This window comes from Cydia splendana, chromosome 16, assembly GCF_910591565.1.
Source record: "Cydia splendana chromosome 16, ilCydSple1.2, whole genome shotgun sequence".
NCBI classification, from domain to species: domain Eukaryota; kingdom Metazoa; phylum Arthropoda; class Insecta; order Lepidoptera; family Tortricidae; genus Cydia; species Cydia splendana.
The window spans coordinates 7802591-7826028 of record NC_085975.1 but is presented as its reverse complement, the minus strand read 5'-3'; the positions used below and the strand labels follow the sequence as shown (position 1 = coordinate 7826028).

Sequence of the window (23438 nt, the reverse complement as noted above, 5' to 3'; positions counted from 1 at the left end):
AGAGATACGACGCGGAGAGGACACAAAGCTCTCTAGTGATTTGACAATAGGTCACCAGGTCACGGGACCTGTCGGTATGGCAATTAGTGAAATTCGCGAAAGGGCTAGGGAAAATTTAGCAAAGGCGGCAGAAGATAGGAAACAGTCATATGATAGAACACATCGGCTGATACAATTGAATATTGGGGATTATGTAAAGCTTAAGGCTTTTCCCAAATCTGAAGCTGACAAAAAGTTAACTAAAAAGTTTTCACAATTATATAGAGGACCGTTCAGGATAGGAGCTATACCGTATGATAATGTCTATACGTTGGTTTGTCCGGATACAGGTGAATTTAAAGGAAATTACAATGCCGTATACCTTTTCCGTTATTATACAGATCGTACCAGTAGTAGAGATTAACAGGTTGACGGTCAGTGGGTCAGAGCAGGTAGAAATGGAGAAGACAATAGATATAGCGCCGGCGCTAAGTAGTTATTGTTCGGGTTTATGACACACTTAGCATAGTAGAACCGCAGTAAATGGTGTGCTTAAAGCTATTGTATAGGAAATAATAGTTGAGAGTTTTTCGTTCGGCGGTGTATAAATTCCAATAGGTTTATGATAGGGTTATGGGAGTAGGTTAAGTAGCTAGTTAACCGTATTTTGTTGTAGACGACCAAAAGAATGGTTATACGTTTTGATCGACCACAAGAGAGGGGGGTGAGATGGTAACATAGGATTGCATCATAAATATTTATCCGATTTAAAGACATTGTTAAGTAATTTGAGACGGAACTAAAAACGACGGGAGAGTGATAAATTTAAACGAACGTATTCTGAGAACGAGAAAACCAAACGCTCGAAAGTAATAAATTAATAAAACAAAGAAACATAAAAACAATACGATTTATGTTTCTAGTTAGGGTCTAAGGAAGTAAAACAAATGCAAAATGGACAAGTGTGCGATAAGACAGTTCAAGGAAAATAATAAAGAAATTTACTAACCCTTAAAGTTGAATACGACCTAATATGAAGCCTATCGCTGACATATACAAGCGATTATACAATGCAGGCAACTACTCTGGTTCTTTCAAATCATTGCAGAATAAGTCTACACGTGCAACACAACGGGTTGCCACTCAAAAGGCGACATCGCCACTTCCACGAACTCCGGCGCCGCCGAAGGAGCGAGCGAGACAGCGCAGTGCGAAGGAGCGAGACGGAGCATTTGCTAGGAGGGGCTGCAAAGACACTGGACCAGAGACGAGCGAAAATCTTCCCTGTTACATTGTATTTAGGTTAAGATAATATGTAAATAATAAAGTTGTAGTAATTAAGTTTGGTTAAGGTTGTCGCAGGAAGTTGAGGACACTTTTTTGAAAGACGCAGAAGAGATAGGTTGTCTGACTTAATTCACCATTTTGACGATCAACAAGTATCTCAATACTATACCAAATAGAGAGTTGTAGAGTCAGTGTCGAGTGGCAGACGAGCAGCTAATACAAAGCTAAGTACTCTGTTAATGTGAGGTGACAAATCGGATATAAATACCAATCAATTTATCTCACCATATTTTCATAGCGTTGTAGAGCAAGTCCGTAGGGCTTTGTAGAATAGTCTTTGTAGAAACTTATCCGATTAGTCACTGAAGATTGACCTCATTGTGTGTACTACTATACTGTGTTGGCCTGACGTATTGGTTGAGAAGAAATAAAGTAGTAATTACGTTCTTCTCTATAGACCGCGGGTTATTTCGCTATCACTTCGCTTCACCCCTTGTTATTGCCGAAACATATCAACCAATACTAGGCTAATATATTCTGATTGTGTATTTGTCTTATGGAAGTTTAGCTATACTCTCGTTCAACCTTAATAAAGACAGCGTATGTTAGTTGGCTAGGTTAGCTATATTGGTAATATAGATCTGATTAGGGTTCTTTATAAGTAACTTTGTTAACTTTAGTTTGAAAAGAGACCAAAAGAATAAACTGAAGGGGTTTCTTAGGCGGTTCTTCCTCTTTACAGTGTCCATCTTTCCGAATCGCTGGTACAAATAAATATCTATAAATTTGACTTGCTTTTAATTCAGTGTTTCCTCTCATACTCTAGTTTGGCCCTAAGCCTTCATAGTTACCTTGTAGTTAGGTTGGACAGACAAGAAGGTATTTAGTTAGAAACTGAGGTAATATCCATCATACCTTACATACCTGGCTTTAATAAGCGACTAGAACCGATTTCAGGTAGAAAAGCTTTGATGTGTATTGGTAGTTTTGACGCGGCTAGAGGAAATAAACGACGACGCCAATCGGCCTGACTGTTGACGGCCTCTAGCCGTCGATTGGGCTCATTATAACTTACGAAATATCTAATTTCTGTCACTCGTTTTGATCAAGGGTTTATTTGCTATTAAATTACGGGGAATAAGCCGTTACCATTGTGACCGCAGGTCTAGGGACTAGATTAATTACTAGTACACATCGAGGTTATACGACTTGCGTAGAGCAACCTGTGTCTACCTTATACGAGGCGCCGAGGGTTAGCTTAGTGGCCACTCCCAAGTAATACTAAAGGTATACCGCTTAACACCAAATAAATCCGATATCACATAGTGCACCTGTGCACCTGCTAACCCTCCATACGAAATGCTAGCTAGCTTACACACATAGTAGACACAGGCCTCTACGTGGGTAGCGCAAACGGAATCAGTCCTAGAAGCTTTGGTATCTCAGAGACTGCCGTGCTCAGTACTTTTCACTTACGCTCAGGAAGAACTGTTCTGCGCCTCCACTGGCGTCGGACGCGACACCGGTCGAGAATTAATTACTTTCGTCCCAGACGAACACGAATTATAGTGGTTCAGGCTCTGTCCGTGAGGAAGTGGCTCTGAGGTGTGTGGTCAAGGTTATTGTTTGTCCAAGCTTTATTTTACAGGGCCACAATACCACTTCACGCTCCACACCAATTTTGGTCGCTAGCCATAGGCCGCGCGTGGCGCTTGCGCCACCTAGCGGTCCTGTATCTGTCCTAATCGTAGCAGACGCGTTTTGTTAGAGAGTGAATCTTCTGTACCTAGTACTATTATTTGTTTTGGCCTGGGGCTTGTTTCTACCGGGACATCCTGCATGTGTTCAACCTTTATGGTTAAGTGTACTTAGTATATTAAAAGTAATATAAACGTAGCTCTCACGTAGGAGTAGAATTTGTAGTATGGTTCCCAGTACGGATATGAAGGGCGTTCTTGTCTACATGACAGCGTGATAAAACGGTGTCCGTCACTTTCAAACCCGCGCTGTTAAAAAGGTTATTTTGTCACGTGGATAAGCCATCCATAACAGGCCTGCCAGTTCACGATTGTATAAAATTTGAAAACTGGCAGTATTTCTCCAAGGAGTTATAATTGTGGATTATTATTTTTACAGCAACGCTTATGGAGAAAGACGAGATCGAAGACTGCTCGGGACTGTTACGGAGTTGATGGCAACAGGAATTATGGCTTCAAGTGGGGTGTCAGTGGGGTGTCCAACAACCCTTGCGACAAAGAGACCTACGCCGGCCCCAAACCCTTCTCTGAGCCAGAAACACAGATGGTCCGCAATGTCATGATGACATATCGCGATCGGATTAAGCTATACGTGTCACTGCACGCTTATGGACAGTACTTGGTATATCCTTGGGGATATACTGGCGGCAGTTTGCCAACGTCGTGGAGGAAGCTAGATTCCCTGGCGCGGAAGGTGTCCAATGCTGTGCAAAACGCTGGTGGGCAACCGTTCAAAGTACTGAGCGCAGGGCAGTGGTATCCCGCAGCAGGAGGCAGCGATGACTTCGCGTTTGGCGCCGCAGGAATTCCCTATTCGTACACAATGGAGCTAACCGACGGTTATGAATTCGTCTATCCGGAGAATAATCTGGCCACAATTCTGCCGCAGCTGTACGAAGGTTTTAGAACATTCGCTGAGGAAATAAAACAGGAATTTGGTAAAAGTTAAAATTATATTTTGTAACTTAAGGATATTCTCTAATTTTATCTAATCATGCGCACCAAAACCGTTGTGCATTATTATTTCAAAATCTAACGCAGACTTTATTAAATTATACATGAATTAATGATGACTCTCGTTAGACCGGCCCGTCTCCGTCTCCGGTCTAACGTGACTCGTGAGTCATCTTTTACACGCTTCGTTCCGATGTTCCTTGAAATCATAATCCAAATTTTCTTCACACAAGCTTTTACTGTCGACTGTACTGATCTAGTATAGGTAGTCATCAAACGTTATGGGTGGGCCTGTTTTTTAGGGTATGCTTCAAGGTCATCATTGGGATCTATCACCAAACAAGCCGCATTAAACCATAAGGTTAACTTCGTGCACTGTGATCTAGCTCGCAATTAACTATGACAGACCCATGGCCAATGCTCTGCTGCATGGCCTGGATTTCAAAAATGGAAAGTGGCAATTACTAGTAGTAGTAGGTTACTAGTAGTAGGTGATTTAAATATAATTTGTACTTAACATGTGGAGTAAAATAAAAGCTTGTAAAAAGAAATCTCGAATAATAAACCATACCTAAATAAATTTCTAGTGTCCTTATTTCTAGCTAAAATCCCTTTTTTTAATTATACATAGATTAAGTGATGTGTGCATGTTCGGCGCATGGATGACTGCAGCCTGCCAAAATAATTTGTCCCCAGGGGGCCGAATTTTGAATTTTGACCGCTCGATTCCGTGTATTTCGTTCTGAATACGCGTAAGAACTACTTGTTTGAAGGTTTATAGTATTAAAAAATAATTGTAAAATAAAAATAAATTGTATTATTGATAATAAAAACTGTGCAATAAATAATATTATCGTACGATAAGAATTGCAATGCCAGTCAATTTAATGTTATAGTATAGTTATGAAATGGACCTTAACGTCGAGCTACTTTTTTTACTTATTGCAGGTACTATCTCTATACTTTATTATTTCTAGCATTTGAAAACTATAGTTTTTAAATAATATTATGATTATAGGCAGTTATCGTATCTAGTTCGCTATTGCAAGGCGCTTTTACAATTATTTTTTGTTTTTACGAATTTTATTCCAACGTAGAGGTGGATATGTTACGCAAGCATAATAATCGACCGTATGTACCGTGGCGGATTTGCCTTAAGGCCCAGTAGATCCGAAAAATTTCGCTGATTATAACAAGAAATAACTTAAAATGTAGTCAATATGATGGGTGCTGCGAAAGGGGCTATAGGGCCTGGGGCCTAGGGCGGCAAAGACTGGAAATCCGCCACTTCGTATGTAAGTAGGGTGTTTAAATTCAAGAGCATAGAAAATAAAGGAAAAATCAAATTAAATGCAGACATTATTGCAAACATTATTTTGATCTTTCTGTATTGTTAATCACCTGCACACTTCTCTATGTTTCCAGTAACGACATGCGTAGGAGAGATCCCAATTAGTGGTACCTTGTGTGGGTGAGACCATCTTGAAAATCAGTAAACATTTACTTTTTAGAAGATAACTGTGTTCTTAATGAGCGTTTCTTTTATTTTTTGCCATTTTTATATATTGTGACCTTCTTTCTCGTAGTCAGGATCGCGAGCCCTTTTCGTCCTTATAGGAGAAAAAGTGTCCTAAAATTTCCATACATTTTTCATACTTTCTTTTTTGTTACTGCCATACAAAGTATATGGGGATATAGTAACACAATAGGAAAAACTCTGGGATATTTTTAATTCCATTAGGATCGAAAGAGCTCGTGATTCTAAGGATTCTAAGTAGAAATAACACAAAAGTGGCAAATAAGGTCACAATTATATGAAAATGGCAAAAAATAAAAGAAACACTCTTATACAGGGTGACTTCTCATAGGTGACCAGGAATAATATGCAATAGTTTCTGAGATTCATTATCAATACAAACATGCCAACTGCATCTTGCACGTCTATTAATTAGGCGAGGAAGCTCAAATTTTCAAAATATGCATCGTTAAAATGAGCTCTATGATGCCATGTTAAATTGCATTGTAAGTTAAATTATACCAAAGTAGAAATAGAGTTAGACCAAGAATAGTCTGCAGCGATTTTGATAGCCCACGCAGTGCAACTGTTATTTTTAACTTCATTCTTTGAAATTTTGACGTATAAATAACACTTGCACTGCGTGGGCTATCAAAATCGCTGCAGACTTTTCTTGGTCTAACTCTACCCAATTGAATCTCACATTGGAAAACGGTTGAGCTAAGGCTGCTCCTGTCTATCTGGCACTGATCGGGTTCTCGTCATTATTTTTATTAATTCACTACCGTAAAATGGGGTGAGTTGGGTCAAATCCGAAGTTCAAACCTCAATAAAAGATCATTTTTATATGTGGCACGTTGATACTTGGAAAGTGTTCCGGTAGTATGGACTTTAGTTTTTCAATGATAATTTGTCGTTTCATTTCATAAATTCAACGATAATCACAAAATACTAGGAAATCCTAGCTCACCCCGTAGTCGGGGTTTATAGGAGGGATAGGAATTGAGTGAAATGGGACAATTGCTAGAATTGACACAATATTACAATAGCTTGACTTCTCAAGAGAATAAAGTGTTTACGTAACAATGTGAAAACTGGTCTAAAAATACCATCTCACCCCCCTACCATCCCTCCTCACCCCATTCATAATCTAACTGCCCTCGTAATCCCTACTCACCCCATTTTACAGTACTTATCTAAAAATATTGATGAACTCAGAATTGAACAAAAGTGTTAAGGTAAACGTACTAGTGCTCGACATGCTAATGCCCAATAGATGACACCTTGCTGTCACCTGTATCACAGAATAAATAATAGTACTACGAGTAGGTACAGAAGACTCACTCTCTAACAAAACGCGTCTGTTACGAATTACGATCAGGACAGATATGGCCGCTAGGTGGCGACAGCGCCACGCGCGGCTTATGGCTTTCGCCAAAATTGGTGTGGAACGGATGTACTTTTAGCTACTTGTAGCAAAGCGATGAAATCGCGGAGTGAGCCACGCCTGCCTGTATTGATAATGACTTAAGTTTCAAGATGACATGTACTGGGACCGCGTCGAGCACCAGTACATTTACCTTATACGAAACGAAAGTTCTTATTAATTTATTATGTAGGTACTACCAACATTTTTTTTACTTATAAATGTTTATTAATAACGAAAACATAAATAACCTGAACATTAAAATTAAAACTTAAGTATAACAAATTTTAAAGTAAGCTTTATTTAATTTATTTTAATTTTGAGTTAGATCTCCACTGAACGCCAGGGTTCTTATGTTTGACAGCTGTGTGTTTGTTTTGTGTGTTTACAACGACAGATGTAAAATGGTAAGACAATGCTACGTGGATATGCTGCTCGATCTGCATGAACAGGACGAGGCTATGTGCATGGATGATGCCGAAGTCGGCACCAGTACCGTAAGATCTTATGAACCTGAACATTATTATTACTTTGCTCCCTTGTGACACAATCTATTATTGTCACTCGTGACTCACGCTAGACCGGGCCAAGGCGACCGACATGTCATTTTCAATGACGGCTGATCGATGATCAAGTGATGTTTTCCATAGAAAACGAAGCGCCGAAAGCTCCAGCTCGGCCCCGGCCCGGTCTAGCGTGAGTCAACCTTTACACCGAATTTTGAAATGTATACCTATTTATATGATTGTAAACTAACGGGTGCAAAATCTTAGTGAAATAGTACATCTCGTCTCAAAACTCGTCAGCTTACAATCTCGCTATACTTGGTCAAGCAGATCTTGTCAGTAGAAAAAGGCGGCAAATTTGAAAAATGTAGGCGTGAAGGGATATCGTCTCATAGAAAGTTAGAATTTCGCGCCTTTTTCTACTGACAAGATTTGCTTAACCATCTATAGTTAAATTATAAACTGATGGTAGGAAGATTACAAACTAACATGTAGATTTCATGAATGAATTCATTAAGTAGATACGTTTTGAAGATAATTGAGCGCATTCATTCTTAAACACAAATAAACATACATCCTCCGTCATGGGTATTCCAACCGATATTTCTTCTTTTTTCATACTATTTTTTTAAGAAAGTAATATTTTGGAACAATAATTTCCTCATGGGTGATGTGAAAAACAGTATGTGTCACATGATTGCAAAATTTCCACTTTGGGCGTTAACACTGGAATCCCTCACTAGTTACTACGATCAGGATTATATTTTAAAATCCCTCGATACGCTCAGGATTCAATTATAGAATCCTTCGCTTCGTTCAGGAATCCATGTACGCCGTCGCCGTAAATATGTCATTTTGCTCCTTTTGTGACACAATCTTATTGTCACTTTTGCCTTAAAACTTTCAAGCTCTTCATGTGGTAAAATTTTGGAATCTTTTACTTGTTCAGGTGACAATATTGTACAAACACGAGAGGAATAAGAAACTCTCTTCCTTAGTAACATAACAAATAACTGTTTTACCCTTACAATAACTAATTATATTCAAAATTCTACATGGTTGGAGATATTATAGACAGCAGAGAACACCGGGGCATACGGATTTTCAGGATGTTTCTTTTGCCCCGGGCAAAAAAGAACTATAGTTCGTTTTTTTAGCATTAGAAATAAGGTAAACAATCTTGATGTGTCTTTTAATTGAAAAACACATTTTAAAAATAAGTTACGGCAAATATGTAACAATTATGAATCTAATACGATCATATATATATATTCTTCTGCTTTCATAAGTAATAGTTACTGATTTTTAAAAAGCGTTTTTCAATTAAAAGACATGTCAAGATCGCTTACCTTCTTTCAAGTTCTTTCTAATGCTAAAAAAACGAACTATAGGTACAGACCTGATTGACCTAATGTTATCTTTTTACAGTATATGGTTTATTTCAAAGCGCTACAAAAGTATTGCAGCTCAGTTTTTAATGTCACGTCTGAATATATGACGGCGGAATCAAGAAATCTCTACGAGGTAAGTAGTATGCGACATATATATTTGTTTGCAGTGCTTTTGCCAATATCGTATATTAGTTTTTTCTGGACGAACTACCTACGCATTACATTTTTATAAGACTTCATGCATAACTACATCTGAACATCTAGCGACCTTCACCAAGGAGGAGTTTTGGCCGAAGGGTGTCAAGTTCCGGCGGTTCCGCGGCCGGCTCCCTGACACTGCGGGGTTGCGAACTGCATCGCAGCCATAATTGTGTTTTTAGTTTTAAGATATATTTTGTAATAATATGTATGCTAGTTTTAAGGTATTTATCTATGGGCCAATAGTTGCCTGAAAATAAATGTTTTCATTCATTCATTCATATAATCATAACTGTGGAAAGATAATTTTTTGACCAAAAAAAAACCACAATAACACACATACACACACCTATAACAGCATACCTTTAGATCCACAGCGCAGGCTTCGTCATCATACAAATAGCTTATCCACCTCAGGTTTCGTCGAAATAAAACATTTTCATAAACATATGTCATCCGCAACACACATCGTCAAAATTAAAAGGAAATCGGTCATTAAGTAGTCATTACAAAAAACAACACATAATAGTAAGCCACAAACCTATATCCAAATCCGGTAAGTACCTGGCACCAACGTCCCCAAAATACCAGCGGCGTTCCCGCTCTGAATAGTCAACGATATACGCTGGACCAGGTACGAACCAGACCTAGGATCGCAACCCCTATCCCGCAAGCGTTTACCCAGCTCCCTCACAAAAACCTTTGCCTCGGAACACCAAGGTCCAGCTGACAAAACAGCGAGAGGGACAAAATCGTAAACCGGTTTCAAGTTTGAGTACTTGGCATGCTTCTGTCTCGCTGCGCCCAGCCGCACGTATAGTCTGTGCAAGATGCGATGCAGCAAAGGTGCTCACACATGTATCATCCCAAAACAGACTCCGATCTCTAGCCCAAGGAACAAGAGTGAGACCGTCTGTCTGACTAAGACCCTGGGGTTCTAACACGCACGGCAGGTTAGCCGACACCATCGCTATGCGCACAATATCATTAATCGCATGATGTCGAGGCAATCTAACAGCACACCGCGCACAGCTCAATCTATGGTACCCGTTTGCCTCCACCATCACCCCACAGACATACAAATGAAGCTCGCACACAGTACAAGCCAAGCCAAGCCTTAAAGCAGCACCAATCCTTAGGGAGTCGTTATTTAAGAACGTCCCCATGTGCGACGACGGCAAGGCGTGCAGCCAGGCCATAGACTCGGGTGCAACTACCGCTTTTAACCGAGCCAGCCCTACCCCCGATCTTAGAGCATTTAATAACTGGAGTCGCCTTTAAGAGCTTACTCCTCTGCCGAAAACCTTGCACAATTGTGCAAACTTTTGTATGGACTGACGTTTATCTGACATGGCTATTTGTACGTTAAGTACAAATCATGTACAAATAGTCATACATTTGACGTGGCCCTCCCCGGCAAAAATCGGCAGACTGTTTTGTACAGAAAATGACAGCCAAGGCGTCTCCAGTTACTAAATGCTCTAAGCCCCCGCTGCACCCTTCCAGCACCCGCACCCGTACATCTGACGGCATAAAACGTCATTCCAAGATCACTGAGCATAATTATAATTATTTTCAGGTCACAGTACACTTGCCAAAAGAAGAAGATGGAGATAAGAAAAATGAAAACGTACCAGTAATTCTGATGGAAGCTGGACAGACCGGGGGCGTGGAGCCCGTGAGACTGATTTTGCTGTTTATAGAACGCCTGGTGGCGTGCGAGGATAATGATTTTATGATACAGAACGTGCGATGGGTCTTCCTTCCATGCACTAATCCTGATGGCATGGAGTATGTACGATTTGTAAGTCGTAATCATTATATATATGTAAAAAGAGAGAAATTACGTGTAGAAGTTTGTATGCAGGGATTATATTGCTATTTTTAATACAGTAATCGAGGGACTAAATAATATACACATGTATTTTAATTTATTTATGTAAAATATGATAGGCATATATTTTAGTTTATTACTTATATCAGAGAGTATAGAGGGAGTTATATATATCTCTGCTTATATGGTTTACATTAATTTGCATGATATATTACTTATAGCTCACGGGTCAAATGATGGTCCTTATGACAATTGAAGAATCAATTATGTTTTTATAATATTTATTTTGTTTTACAAAATACTTTTCAAATAATTTCACATTGCAAAATATTTTTTACACAGAATATTTACTTCAAATATTTTAGTTAGTTGGTATTATTTACATTTCACCTAAAAAATGAAAAAAAATACTTTCGTTTCAAGGACATTTTATTCTTGTAATGTTATTTTAGTAGTAAGTAACTTTTTATTATCAATTTTAGTGATTTTATAGAATCCAGCTTATCCTTATTTCAATATCTACTCAAACTATGTTTTACCTACAGGATCGTCCCGATTGGGGAAAGAATACAAGAAAATTTGAAGGTGGTGGAAGCTATGGAGTTGCCATTTCTAAAAATTTTGAATCTCATTGGAACGAATGTGAGCAAGCCAAAAGTATGCTCGACAAAAATTACCCTGGCCCGTCGCCTGCTTCCGAAATCGAAACTAAATTCATCAGAAATGCGCTTTTGAAGTATAAGGATGATATAAAGGCTTATTTATCGCTTAGGCGAGATGGGCAGCATGGGTTACTGTATCCACACGCTTTTTCGGATAAAACTGATGATGTCGACCCTCGTCAAGTAAAAATAGCTGAACTGGTTAGCTTGAAGGTGAACCAGCGTGGCGGAACTCTTCAGGCATTTGTCAACAACAGTATCTACAGAATAAACAACAAACCGGTTTGCGGAAGCAGTGTGGATTACGCACACGCGCTGGGAATACAGCTGCCGTATGAGCTACGGGTGGGTTTTGAAAAGGACTTACAAATCCTAAAAACGTTTCAGACTGTGAATAAGGGTCACGATGCAGCTCTAAGGGCCGCGTACTTCAGTGGCATAAGGGAGCTTCATGCCATCTTAACAACTAACCCTAAATAGGCATAACCCTGTTTTCACTTTAACAAATATTATTTAAATGTATTAGGATCATGTTACTGAGATTAAAAATGTATTAGAAATGGTCAGAACAATGCAATAGGTTCCGAAGAATTCTGTATTACAAAATGGGCATAATAACATGAATTGAGCTAATAAATATTATGTACTCTGAACATCTATTACGATACAATATTTATTTAGTACATAATGGTGTATCTATGTTGGAGGAGTCACTTTTCCACTTTTGGGTAGGATGTCGGTCATGCGCCGTGGCTGCGGGCCAGGGCGCGTGCGCCAGGGGTGGGGCCCGTGGCCGTTCAGCCCGCTGCCACTCCGTACTCGGCCGTGGCGGCGGCGCCGCGTTTGGCTCCAGAGCCTCGCAATCCTCACTTCCTGGTACCACTCTCGATAACTTAGCCGCCTGTGCCGGTCGCGCAAACCAACACCGCATTATACTCCTTCGTTTCTTCTTTTCCATTCGAACTATAATTTCTGGTTGATAATTTGCTTGCGTAGTGATTTTTATATTTTGAGTTCATTTTCCAAAAATATGAAAAACCAAAAATGATGTTTTGCGATTGTTTTTTGTAATTAATTTTGTGTATTATAAATGACGCTGCCTTCTCGACGAGCTTGCATCATCGTGTTCATCACCGGCATCGAGAGCGAGGAGGTAAGTATGAGTCTGAAATATAATTGTACACTCATGTCAAGAAAGTGAGAAGTGGATCAGTCGGGTGAGTTGTAGTCGGGTAGTAGGTCTGCGACGTGAGGCGATGGGCGGAAGGCGGGCCGTCGGCAACAGGTTGGCGCGGCTTGCTCGCGAGAGCCGCCCGCCGGCTCAACGCGATTCTATTAACCTTAATGAACACCTCAGATCAGTTTTATACGTTAATTACCCGAAACGGTAATTTCCAAAATCCCGTCCCAAAATTTCTAGCCTATTACAGCGAAAAACTCGCTAAGAACGACATTTTTAATCATAAAAGGTGTAAATATTAATTTAGTGCGTAAATCTTGGTTAAGAGGGCTCATAACTTTTTATCTGGGTAATTAAAATGTCAAGGGATCGTTCCTCTTAAACACATCCAAGGAATAAAATATTGCCTACAAAAACAAGCTAATAAAGGAAATATTTAAGTCCTTGTAATTAAAACATATATTTTGTAAGTCAATTGGGACTAAGAAGAAACTTAAGTCTTTTCGTTTTCCCATAGAACATTATAAAGATTGCTTATAAGATTGCAGTTATTAATAAAAATGTTGGTATTTTAAGTATCTTAATTTTAAAAGTATCATTTTTTTGTTTGGTTAAATAATGTGGATGAAAAGGGTAGTATGAAAAGTGAAATAATGAAGGTAAAGTTAAAGGAGTCCTTTACATATAATTGATATAATAGTACCTACTTTACTACACATGAGCAAAAAATAGGAAATTCGCACTACAATGTATCGTAGAACGTTTTACAGTACGCATGGTTCTTAAAGTTTTCGACACAGTTACGTAATTCACAATATGTACAGTAATAGTACATTGTGCAACGAAGTAAGTGAGATATTGGAAACGAGAGTGTTGATTTCCGCCAGCCGCAGGCTGGAGGGAATTAAAGACCCGAGTTTGCAATATTCTTACCCCTGGAGATACACACAACGTTTTTCATCACACTTGCGAAGAAAAAACTTAAAAAAGCGAAATAATTCTTAAATATGGTGACATTTCAAACATTCGGCCACCATATTGTAATTTTTGATGGGTTAGGCATCGAAGGCACAGACCCATCCAGCATTCACCCACGATTATAAATTGTGTAATAATATTTTAAAAGGCTATTAAATTTTATTAATCACATTAAACTCTTTGAATTGGAGCACGTTATGTTTGTAGCTTGTATTTAAACCAAAAACGAATTTGACTCGTAACGGCTGAAAGCAGTGTTTCCCCTGATCATCTGTCACTATTTTGTATAGTAAAATATTTCGGTATTACATATAGGCCAAACAAACGGGGGTTATGTTACCTTCATAAGTAAAGTTTGGAGTGCTGATACGAGTATCGATCGTTCTCATTACTAGTCGCATATCGTCGCGATAAGCGCCATGCGGGTGCTTAGGGCTCGCCCACATCGCGCCGATGTTCGTGGGACGCCGTTTAAAACTTTAATAACTACATAGTTGGGCTTCACCTGGATGTTTATTTGCAATTCAAAGGAACCCTTTCGCATGACAGTTAAATTCGATTATTGCGGCCAACATCCAAATGGATTAAGAGCAAAGTGTTTGAAATTAGTGGATCATAACTCTTAAAGCTTAAGTAATTTTAAGCCATTCCGCACCACCAGGAATAATTGTAGTTATGACTTTCAATGTAAGTAGGAGCTTTTGCTTGCGACTTCGACTGCGTGGGAAGATGATGATACTTAATTGATAAAAACATAATTTGTCTCTTCCACTGGCCTCAAACTATGTTACATACCAAATTTCATCTAAATCCGTTCAGCGGTTTAAGCGTGAAGAGGTAACAGACAGACAAACAGAGAGACTTTCGCATTTATAATATTAATTAGTAGAAATTTTATTATTGGTTGATATATTCCAAATTAAAACTGCTTTTCTAACATAACTTAATAGATACGTATTTAGTGGGACAGAGTTGTCGAGGTGAAATTAAAGTCACTTAATAACTATGTTTCAATTCTATGGTACGTAAAAAAGTAAAAATAAACTTTACTTAGTCGATTTATAATTATAATCCTAATAGCTCCTAGCGCACAGTTTGTCGGGCCCTACTTGGGCGCCACTTTTACCGGTTTATTGGTCAAAATTAATATTGGGTTAAGGTTTAATGGAAAAATAAGCCACCTGTTTACAAATTTTATGCCTAACGAAGAATAATTTCATTACTTGAATAACAATAAGTACCTTGAGGTATTTTGGCGGTGTTTTTGTCCCAGTTTGGGCGCCATTTTTAATTGTTTTTGTTAATTTTTTACTCTTTTTCAATAAAAATGCTACAAAATGTCAAATATGAAATTGGGTTACATTATAGCAAAATTTATATATATAGAATTCATAATTTTCTACTACAAATGAAACAAATTTTAGTAAGTACACAAACAAATTTTAAAATTAAACCAAGGTATATCGTCAAGGCTACCAAAGTTTCGTTTGAAGAGTTAATTATTATGTATTGGATATGAACATCCCTAAATAGTCCCTATCCTGCCTGTAGTGGAAAATTAAGTTTTGTAATTATTGTGAGGGATGTATATCGTTTATGAGGGAAATAAGGGTAGGAAGGTTAACCAACAAATAAAATCTACATGCTTCTGATGATCCAATTAGTTTGAGTAGTTTCAGTTCATACATGCCGTAAAAACATATTGTATAAACAATAGCTAAACACAAAACAATTTGTAGAAGTCCAGTATATCGTTGTTTATACTTATTACTTAATTGACCGTGTGTTAGCGAAGGCCATCGTTTCACCTTGGGGGGATATGCTTACGTATGTCCTGTGCAGGTCACTTTTCTCAACTGATTCTCGTGAAATTTTGTGAGTAGGTTCGCTAGATAGTTTTTTCCGTCGTTTCTCTTTTTTTATGTTCTAAATGGCGAAAATTGGCATAAAGAGCTTAAACGCCAGTAGGGTCTATTGCGCTTAAGAACATTGTGAGTTTGCTCTGATAATGGCTCAATGAAGTATTTTTTATATTTACATTTTTAAGCATATCTCGAGGTCTACGCCTACAGCTCACAGAGTCACTAGTAATAATACACATTAACAATTACAATAATACATAATATTAATAAGTAATAATACATAACAAACATTTTAAAGACAATAAATAGATACACATTCCTTAAATAATCAAATATAAAATTTATTTTTCTTCACAGCCTCTCTTAAATTAAATCATAATCATAATCATTTATTTATTTCTAGAATGCGGTACAATAAAGATGTAGGGTAACTTGTTGATCAATGAAACACTAAAAGTTCAAGCCTTTCTATCTCTGGTGTTTTTAAAGTTATGAGTGTGACATTTCGTATGAAGATAAACAATTTCGTTGGCTATCATATGGCATTCTTGGTTTCTACTTATCTGTAACAGTTCCTGTGTTATAAGCCTTTTTTTGAAAAATGAGTTTTGTTTAATTGTGTACCTGTGCATGTTTTCAATGAAACACTCTGATTTTTACAGTGAAAAAAATGTAATAATTATAGTCTACCATGAAACATCGTTAATAAACATTGAAACGGTGTAATAAATAAGTGACATTAATACATATATGCTTTCACTCAATTAATGAGAAAGGAAAGGAGAAAATAGTGGTAGGCTGAAATTAGTTATTTAAAAGGTTTCCGACATATGGAATCATTATAAGATTGCTGAAATATCTAAAAGCGAAAGACTTGTTTCAATGTACACACACCTGTGTTTCATTGTGAATCGTAGTGTTTATACACGACTGTTTCAATGTAAGACATGTGTCCTTAACCTTGCCATCAATGAAACATTCAACATATAAGCCATCCTATCTCAGCCATTCCTAAAGTTAAGTGTCTTATATTTTGTCATATGATAGACAAATTATTACCAATTTTCATGGTATTTTAGTTTCACAAATTTAGCACATAGGTTTTAATTATTTAAAAAAATAATGAGTTTGTTTCATTGTGTGCTGGTACTGGTGTTCAGTGAACATCATGTTTCATTGTATACTACATAAAAATGTTTCATTGTGAGACTAGGGGGTGTTTTTTTAATCAATTAATAAAAACTGCACCAAAGAGTGAAAGAAATTTAAAAATATTTAGCTCCAAATAAACTTTAATACACATAGAACATAACAAAAACTTAAAAAACTCCAAACTCGAGTCTATATCTTGGTAAAAAATTGCGAAACTTAAATGAAAAAAATTACTTTTGTTGCACGAATTCACAATAATGCTCGTAGCAGCGTACTCCTTCTCCGAGGCGCGCTCGTGTTTTGGGGAGGTGCTGGGGGTCCCTGAGCCTGCCCTTGCTTGACAGACCGCACTAGCTGGTAACACCTAGTTTCCGAGATATCGCAAGGTTACACTGTGTCCGATTGTTTCAATGTAGAACAACTGACCCTAAATAAAAACAATTTTTGAACAGCACATCCTGCCTGAATAGGCATAGAAATATTGAATATTACCTATAACTATGACTAGATTCTTATGACCTATCATGCAGCATGCAAAAATAATAGTCATGATCTTTAAATACTACATTATACTACTATAAAATATGTGGCATTTAATCTAAATCTAATCTAAATATTCTTCAAAAACTGATAATAAAGTTACACTTTATCGAAATGGGTGGCAAATTAATTTCAAGCTAATTTTTAATTGTTACCTCCCGTTAGCTGGTATAACCGCTTGGTCCGATGGTCGAACCCAGGACCATCGGCTTCACAGGCAGGGCTACTACCCACTAGGCCAGACCGGTCGGTCGGTCGGTAATGCTTTTATAAGTAGCATTTGATTAGTACTATAATCTAAATCTCTATTTTTCTCTTTAGAATACATAAAACTGCACAATCGAGACACAAGTGAAAAACGTACGAGTACAAAAAAAATGTCGTTTAAATAATTAACTACGTATGAATGAATGTCTAATACCAATTACAATCAAACTAATTACACCATCGGCCAATAAGCCCGAACAATTCGAGTAAAACAAATGAGCATCCCGCTCACAAATGAATAGACGCGACTCATGGCACTCGTATTATGAAGACAGTTCAAAAGCCCGACAAACACCAGTCGGAGTTCATTTTATGAAGTTAGAGCGGATATTGGATTTCTAACTCCACAGGTAGGTACTGTTACGAATTCCATACGGCCAATTTAGTATTAAGCCATGTCCGCGGCGAACCGACTAAGGGGAGTATTAAAATTTGAAGCGCTCAAACTTGCCTCCTTTTAGTGTTCATTACGTAGGAAAGTTGGTGAAAATTCATACAAGTCTAAGTTCTAATGAACACCAGTCGCTAAAGTTGGTCGGCGGCATCGCTCTGCCGCGTGTGCCTTTTTGCGCCTCAAAATGCCCGCTTTGTTTCCTTACATTAAAATAATTTGCAGAGTTTAGGGCGTGTATTGATTTTGTCGATACATCTGCTTACAATATCGATACACGAGGTAGGGGGATAATTATGAAGGTATTTTTTAAGGTGATGTACTAAATATGACGACTGAATGTTACGTATAGTTGGAATAGTTTTGTGATTATAGCATTTAAACACAGGTGCGGTAATTAATAATTTAAATAACTCGACTCACTGATAGACAGCACATAGGGCGTGTGGGATAACATAAGTTTTAATAGCACTAAATGCAAACTCCAGATTGCCCAGACGTTCTCACTTAGCTCAAACAGAATTCACAGTTCAATCAAAGTTGTAAAAACTTTATTTTCGTGTGGAAGTTTTGAATGCCTTTTATCCGGAGGATGTACGTTAAATGCAGGGTTCTAAAACAACTCGCACGTTGTCCTGCGGGACATCAACAATTTGCCAACTTGTAGGTTCCAAACTAATTTCACTCCATAATCTGGAGAGAGTTTGTTTTCGCTGGGACGTTTAACGTCTTCAAGTGTTTTGAAGATAAATGGTCTGAAATAGAGTAGGTACAGTTATTAATGAAATGTTGGTTTTATACAAACTATAAATAGGAATGATTAAGTTCTTCGCAACTATTGCTGGTACACAATAGAATACCATGGTTTGCGACAAATGATTATGATTATGAATAAAAATAAACAACCGTGTATTATTCATGATTATGGGTGACATTAAATAACTATTTACAATTATATATCTTTCTCTCGTTAACAAGTAAAAAATCAAGATAGGTACAATCGCCTGCGCAGCGATACTCGTTTGAACGCCTTGCAGGTAGCAGGTAGTAAGGATTAAGGGAAATTTTTCTTAACTGGAACACCACGAGCGCAGGCGATTGTACCTACTCGTATACCTACTAAATGATTATTATTTTATTAACGCGTATTAAATTGTAGTCATCTCTGTAAAACGTTATCAAGTAAAATTTATATTTCTTTTTTATGTTAGCTGCATTCTAATCTAGTAATGTCATTAAAATGTTAAAAACAAAAAGTCTAAATAATAACAATCACTACTATCATAACTATTAATAGAGCGGCAAAGTGCCCAATATTTCAAATTAGTCAACAGCCCTACATGTAGGTATAACCAGACACATTGAAATCCACGCTACACGAGACAATAAGAAAGGAGTTCCTCGCCAGACATTAGCCCCGTTGTTATTCTAAGTGGATTAGGGCCAGCGCATTTCAGATCTGGTTAAGCCTGAATCCAACATTAAGTCTGACAGAAAGCTTTCCCGGCAGCCCATGCACTTTGTACCTCAATCCGGTTTTAAACATTTTTGTAAGTCCCGTTTTTGCGAGGTGCTTACCTAAATGGAAGTGTCACTCGGGAATCTCGGCTTTATGAAACGGTTGGCTACCAATCGGGAACATTTTACAAGCTTTTTTTCGTCGTCTGCAATCAAATCACACAATATCAATTCGATTCAATAGGTAACTATTTACATCGCTTTATTCCTTCAAACTTTACAAGGACAGCAGGATTAATTAAACTAAAACAAGAAAAAAAAAATAGGTACATACCACGTGTCCCAAAATTCAACGATAAGCTGGCACCAGAAGATGGACCTGCTCATGACTATTTACTCGAGGAAAAATAATAAAAAAAATATATCTCAATTTATTATAGAATTACAAGAAAAAATAAAAATCGACAGCCCTACAATTCCTTCCAATTCCCTATGTCTACAATTTAAACATTTTTTTTTTCAATTTTTTTATTATGTTTCCTCGAGTAGTCATGAGCAGGTCCATCTTCTGGTGCCAGCTTATCGTTGAATTTTGGGATACGTTGTATATGAGGAGGGTTGGTTAATGGTGGAGTTCTGGGCTAGGGTAGCGCTGCCCCGTAGTCGAAGCCTAGGATTCAATTCCATTCAATGATTTAGGATGACAGAGCAATATCTTAGTGAACTGCTCAAAATAAATAACAAGTCCAGAACAATGTAAGTACCTAATTTCACTATTATAATACCTATTAGTACAGTTGTATTTACTAAAATAAAGTTACATATTTACTTATTATTTAACAAAATATACAACTAAACCTATTACAAATTAAAACTTATACCTAAACACACTCGATCAATTAATAAATTAACTCTAAATTAAACTAAATTAAAACTAAGCTACATAAAGCCACAACCGAGAACTCAATCAAACAACCCGTCCCGCGCCCTTCCAGATGCAAAGATGCCCATCACGCTCGCCGCGTTGCCACGCTGGACCGCGATAGACAGCCTCTGCATCAGGAATGACCCGGAACGAGGGTCATGACCTCCCTCCCTCAAACGTTGCCCCAACTCACTCAAAAAAATTTTGGCCTCGGCACACCAACACCCGGACGTCTCCACTGCCAAAGGGACAAAAAGATATTTTGTTAGCAGGGCCGAGTACTTATCGCGCTTCCGAAGCGCCGCTAACTCAGCCGCCGCTCCTGCCGCCCGGACCGTCCGGCCCATGTGCGAGGCGGCAAACGTGCTGACACATGTGGCATCCCAAAGTAGACACTTACCCTTCTCCCATGGAATAAGTGTCAGCCCGTCGGGTCTTTTGCCATCGGACCGGCTCAGGCCTGGAGGTTCCAACATGCACGGCACATTCGCAGACAAAAGAGCCCTCCTCACAATGTCATTTAGGGCATGGTGGCGTGGAAACCTCCTCACACACCGACAACAACTCAACGCATGATGGCCGCTACTCTCAACCATAGTGCCGCAGATGCATATGTGAGGTTCGCAAACATCGCAGCCCAGGCGAAGAGCAACAGCCACCCGCATGGAGTTGTTGTCGAGAAGGGTACCCATGTGTGGAGAGGGCAGAGCATGCAACCAAGCCCCAGCCTCAGGCCTAGACACTGCCAAAAGCCTAGCCTTGTCCGCACCAACAGCGCCTTCCAGTAGGCCGTCAAAAACTCGCCTCACACCTATGTCATCCCATAACCGTTGACGGTCGAGTTTATCCGGCATCGGCACATTCGGGTTGAGAGTCCTCCAGGCAGCCACAGCATCAGACGCAAAAGGGATTGTCGGCCTGTCACCATTCACGGATAAAATTTTAGTGACTAGGCCCACAACTCCCTCTGACGATGCCAAGAACGCCGGTAGACTGACATCCCGTGCCCGCCTTATGCCCAAACCACCGTTTCGTATGGGAAAGGACGCCAGAACCCATTGATCCGGATTGAGGGAGACATTCAGCAAACGCTCCACCGACTCCTTCAACACATAGTCGAAGGAGTCAATATGATCAAGGTACAACCAAGCTGGTACGGTGCGCAGAAAGTAAATGATTTTAGGGACGGCAAAACATACCCGCAGAAGAACCAGAGCTACATGGGCCGGAAGATCCCCCAATCTCTCCGCAGCCACCAGGAGGAGCTGCCTTCTCTCTTCAAAGGCCTCAGGAATCGCCTCCGAACAAATTGGAGAACCTAAAAGAGCGAAAGACTGAGCTGACACCTCCTTGAGTCCAGGAAGCAAATGGCTAAAAGTAGCGAAAGAATCACGGGCCTCGGCACTGCAGGGGAAAAACTCGCACTTTTTAGGGTTAACCTCCAGACCTAGAACCTGAAAACGTGGTAGAAGAGTAAGCAGATCCCGCTGCACATCCTCTGGCTTACCCCCGAGGGTACCATCATCGAGGTACCAAATGTTCAACGGGGACGTAAGCCCAGAAATTGCTTTCTGTATAGCAAGGCTGAAGACCAAAGGGCCTAGAGGATCACCCTGCTGCGCTCCCACCTGGGAAAGGACAAGGGAGCCATTGTAAAAAAGATTTGAAGGGGAGGAATAAACTTGAAAAAGGAAGGGATAGAGAGAAGGCACTTTCTCCCTGACCTCCGACAACAAAACATCACGCTCTACCGAGTTGAATGCGTTTTTGACATCTAGTTTAACTATAACACAATCCTTGTTCCTCGAATCCTCCGTAAATGCTCGAGTCGCGTGTATGGCAGCCTCGCAACCCAATGTAGTGCCAAATCCTAGTTGGCAAGGTCGCAAATACGCCGCCATCTCCTCTCGCACCGCCCGACACCCAAGCTTAGCCACCAATCGGCGAAATGTGCTGCCAATTGCGATTGGTCTTACCCCGCCGTCCTTTTTGGATAGCGCGCACAACGACGCCCCATAAATATAGGGGCAAACTTCGGGGTTTAACTGTCCGCTTAGCAAAAAGTTACATAACTTTGCCAGCCCTTCCAGTAACCGACAACCACTATCACCCGCAGAGGCAGACACAAGCTCCTTCAAATGTACTGGACGGATTCCGTCCACGCCGGCAGCCGAACTGTTGTTAAACGACGCAAGTGCCTGCGCCACGTCCTCTGGGCTGACTGTCAAGGCAGTGAACGACCTGTCTGGCTCCTGAGGGAAGACCAAAGGCCGAGACGGGGCCGGATGCTTCGACTGCAAGATGGAAAGAGTCTCGGCGCTCGACGGCGCCACCCCATCGTCTGACATAAGCACCCGCACTGCCCCTGTGAGGTCACCTTCGAATACTTTACACTCGACCGTCTTAAGAACCGTGGGCAGTCTCGACGCTCCCGTCTCCGCAAATTCCTCAAAAACACAGGGGGCACACGCAGACTCGACATTCCGCTTAACTTTGGTGGTTAAATTGCCCGTACCTATTGTTCCCGGCACCTTAAAAGCGGAATAGGCAAACGATAACAACAGAAACCACTCAGCTCTGCCGTTGGAAGTAATACATTTGTCAATAATATTACATAATTTCCCTGCTGCTAAATTCCGCGCCCCTCTAGGGATGTGCCGCAAAACACGAACAGAACGCTTTAAAGTGGCCAGATCAGCCAAACCCAGACTAGAACCGTCCGTATCAGCCGGCTGAGAAGTAGATGGCGCGGGACAAGGGGACGCCCGGGACACACTGTTGTGCTTGAGTCCTATGTGTACTTTTAAGCCATGAGCGGAAAAGGTCCGAGTTGAATTAGGGCAATGGGGGCACAATGACAACGAAGAGGAAGAGAAATCACTCATGTTTACAAATATTAATAATAATTAAATCCGTCATGTAAATAAAATTCATAAAATAAAAAAAATAAAATAAAAAAAACAACTAATTTATACACATTTTGACAAAAAGACAAGCAATGTTGTAAAACGAAATCGAAAAATCTAAAATTGTATTCAGTGTGAATAAGTAACTTAAAAAAAAAATGTCAATAATACAATAAAAATAATACAAATAAATATCATCAAAATAGTTAGCTACTTGACATGAAAATTTAAATTTCAACGAATAGACACGTAAATCACACTCAAAAAGC

The 23438-nt window shown here is 39.3% G+C and overlaps 3 protein-coding genes across 3 annotated transcripts in view; 2 read left to right on the top strand and 1 right to left on the bottom strand.

Moving 5' to 3' along the window:
* Positions 1 to 4557, top strand: part of LOC134798171 (carboxypeptidase B-like) — a 32184-nt gene extending 27627 nt beyond the window's left edge. Inside the window, exons 7-8 of the mRNA XM_063770516.1 lie at positions 3403 to 3961; positions 4280 to 4557. Of these exons, the coding sequence (XP_063626586.1) occupies positions 3403 to 3961; positions 4280 to 4374 (654 nt within the window). The 3' untranslated portion in view covers positions 4375 to 4557. The remainder of the gene's footprint in view (positions 1 to 3402; positions 3962 to 4279) is intronic.
* The window catches only part of LOC134798204 (growth arrest-specific protein 1-like), a 454209-nt gene that overhangs the window by 115359 nt on the left and 315412 nt on the right, over positions 1 to 23438 (bottom strand). The gene's annotated exons all lie outside the window — the stretch shown is intronic.
* On the top strand, positions 4825 to 12167 carry LOC134798199 (zinc carboxypeptidase A 1-like). Its single transcript, XM_063770562.1, has 6 exons — positions 4825 to 4925; positions 5403 to 5448; positions 7317 to 7416; positions 8854 to 8949; positions 10594 to 10818; positions 11394 to 12167. The coding sequence occupies exons 1-6, from the start codon at positions 4886 to 4888 to the stop codon at positions 11988 to 11990; spliced, it is 1104 nt and encodes a 367-aa protein (XP_063626632.1). The 5' UTR covers positions 4825 to 4885; the 3' UTR covers positions 11991 to 12167.